The sequence below is a fragment of the Mandrillus leucophaeus genome, unplaced genomic scaffold, assembly GCF_000951045.1.
Source record: "Mandrillus leucophaeus isolate KB7577 unplaced genomic scaffold, Mleu.le_1.0 Scaffold11, whole genome shotgun sequence".
Lineage (NCBI taxonomy): Eukaryota > Metazoa > Chordata > Mammalia > Primates > Cercopithecidae > Mandrillus > Mandrillus leucophaeus.
The window spans coordinates 2,353,731-2,355,809 of NW_012099209.1; the positions used below are offsets into that span (position 1 = coordinate 2,353,731).

The window sequence follows — 2,079 nt, forward strand, 5'->3', positions numbered from 1 at the left end:
GTCATTTCATAGACAGGGAGACTGGGCTCAGGATAGATGGGAACCCCCTGAGATCACCTGGTAGACAGGGTGGAGGCGGGGTCTGCCTCACCTCCTGCACCCACTTCCCACTCCTACTTACTGGTGTTAATCAGAAACTGGTTGGAGACCCCAGGATGGTCCACATCATGGATGGCACTTGCAAAGAGGGCAGCCAGGATTTCCAAGTCTGTGAACACAGCCTGAGCAGGCAGAGAGCACAGGTGATGAAGGGCGGGTTCTCTGGGCCCTACACCCACCCGCCTGCCTGCAGTCATAGCGCAGTACCTCAAGGGCAGGTGTAGCCAGCAGCACATGCGTGGACTGGGCCACATCGGCGGCATGTAGGCTGTTGTGATAGGCCACATCGGCATGGTAGTGACCCTCCAGCATCAGCAGGTAGGTGGCCAGTGTGTCTGCTGGGATCTGGAATGTCTTCAGCAGGTCCCGCTCCTGGTCCATCACAGATCCTGGCCTCAGGGCCTTGGTCTTGGGGCTGCAGCACATGCTGTTCCTACTCCTCTCTTCTGAACTCCTATCCATGCCTCAAGCACCCACTCCTCTGAGACGCCCTCCCTGCTCTCCTGAACTCCTCCACTCTGTGTTCTTTGGTGGTCCATCCCTGACCCTACAGGACTGGGGATGTCTGTGTCCAGCTCTTCTCTCCAGATTTCTCTCCTCTTCAGGGCCAGGGGCCAGGGCTGAGGCTTCTGGACAATGAACTGTTCATCTGCGTGAACTCCTATTCATCCTTCAATACCCTGCTCAAATTATCCCCTTCAGAAATGTCAGAAAGGATTTCAAAAATGAGTGTCCCAGAGGTCTAGGGTAGGAAGTGGTGAAGGAAACCCCAGGAGTTTTTCCTTGGAAGCCAAGGGCAGGGTAGGTACCTGAAAAATGCTGAATATGATAGCTGTAAGGGGCCGGTTCCCACTTAGCTCCGCCACCTTGAACACGTCAAGTCCCCACCTGTTGGTGTCTTCTAGCTCCTAAGATGTGAAGGACTGGAGCTTAATTAACCCCAGCCCAACTTCCCCAGACTCTAGAGCCTCCATCCTCCCACCCCAGGTTCCACAGTGAGCCCCAACTGCCCAGTATATAGGTGGGCAAACAGGCAGACAGAGCCAAGGACCAAACCTTGATCTTGGCATTGTGGTTGAGGACCCACCTTGGCCAGCTGTTCCTCCTGGTCAGTCTGGACCCCGAAGCGTGGGACAGTGGCTGAGGAGAGGCTGGCACCATGGCAGAGCCCATGTAGGCCACTGATCCGGGACATGGGTTGCGGGGCCTCCTCAGCGGTCACTTTGGGCAGCTCCACCTCAGTCTGCTGGTCTGCAGATGGGCCAGGGTGAGGCTTACAGAAGCCAATTTCACCTGTTGGGGCCTGGCCTCAGAACCTGAATAGGAAATCAACCTATTCCCCTTTATACAGGAACCAAAGTAAGTTCGGGGTAAAGACCCTGTCGGCCAGATGTGGTGGCTCACGCCTGTAATCTCAGTGCTTTGGGAGGTCGAGGGGGGCGGATCACTTGAGGTCAGGAGTTCAAGACCAGTCTGAGCAATATGGTGAAACCCCATCACTACTAAAAATACAAAAATTAGCCAGGTATGGTGGCAGGCACCTGTAACCCCAGCTACTCGGGAGGCTGAGGTGGGAGAATTGCTTGAACCCAGGAGGCGGAGGTTGCAGTGGCTGAGATTGCACTATGGCACTCCTGCCTGGGCAACAAAGTGAAACTGTATCAAAAAAAAAAAAAAAAAGTCCTGTCTTGCCTGTAGCTACCTACCCCTCTCCTCTGTTCACAGCTGATTTCAGTAAACTCTTCTGCTAGGCATGGCCCCGGGGTGCCTGGGGCTCAGCATTTCCCCCAAACAGCCTAGTGTCCTTTCCATCTCCCAAGCTGATGTCTGGTTCCCTCCATCTCCTCCTAGGCAAATTTCTACTCATGCTTCAAAACCCTAGCTTTAATGTCCCCTGCCCCTGGAAGTTCCCCTTGTTCCTCCCTCTGATCCAGCCCTGAATCATGGGGCTGAAGGTGTCTGTGTCAGGCTGTATCTCCC

General features: G+C 54.7%; 1 protein-coding gene across 1 annotated transcript in view; it reads right to left on the bottom strand.

The window, feature by feature from the left end:
• Window positions 1–2,079, bottom strand: part of PDE4C (phosphodiesterase 4C, cAMP-specific) — a 22,384-nt gene that overhangs the window by 6,933 nt on the left and 13,372 nt on the right. Inside the window, exons 6-9 of the mRNA XM_011991266.1 lie at window positions 1,187–1,402; window positions 909–1,007; window positions 307–471; window positions 122–221 (exon numbers count right to left, since the gene is read on the bottom strand). Coding sequence (XP_011846656.1) covers window positions 122–221; window positions 307–471; window positions 909–1,007; window positions 1,187–1,402 — 580 coding nt within the window. The remainder of the gene's footprint in view (window positions 1–121; window positions 222–306; window positions 472–908; window positions 1,008–1,186; window positions 1,403–2,079) is intronic.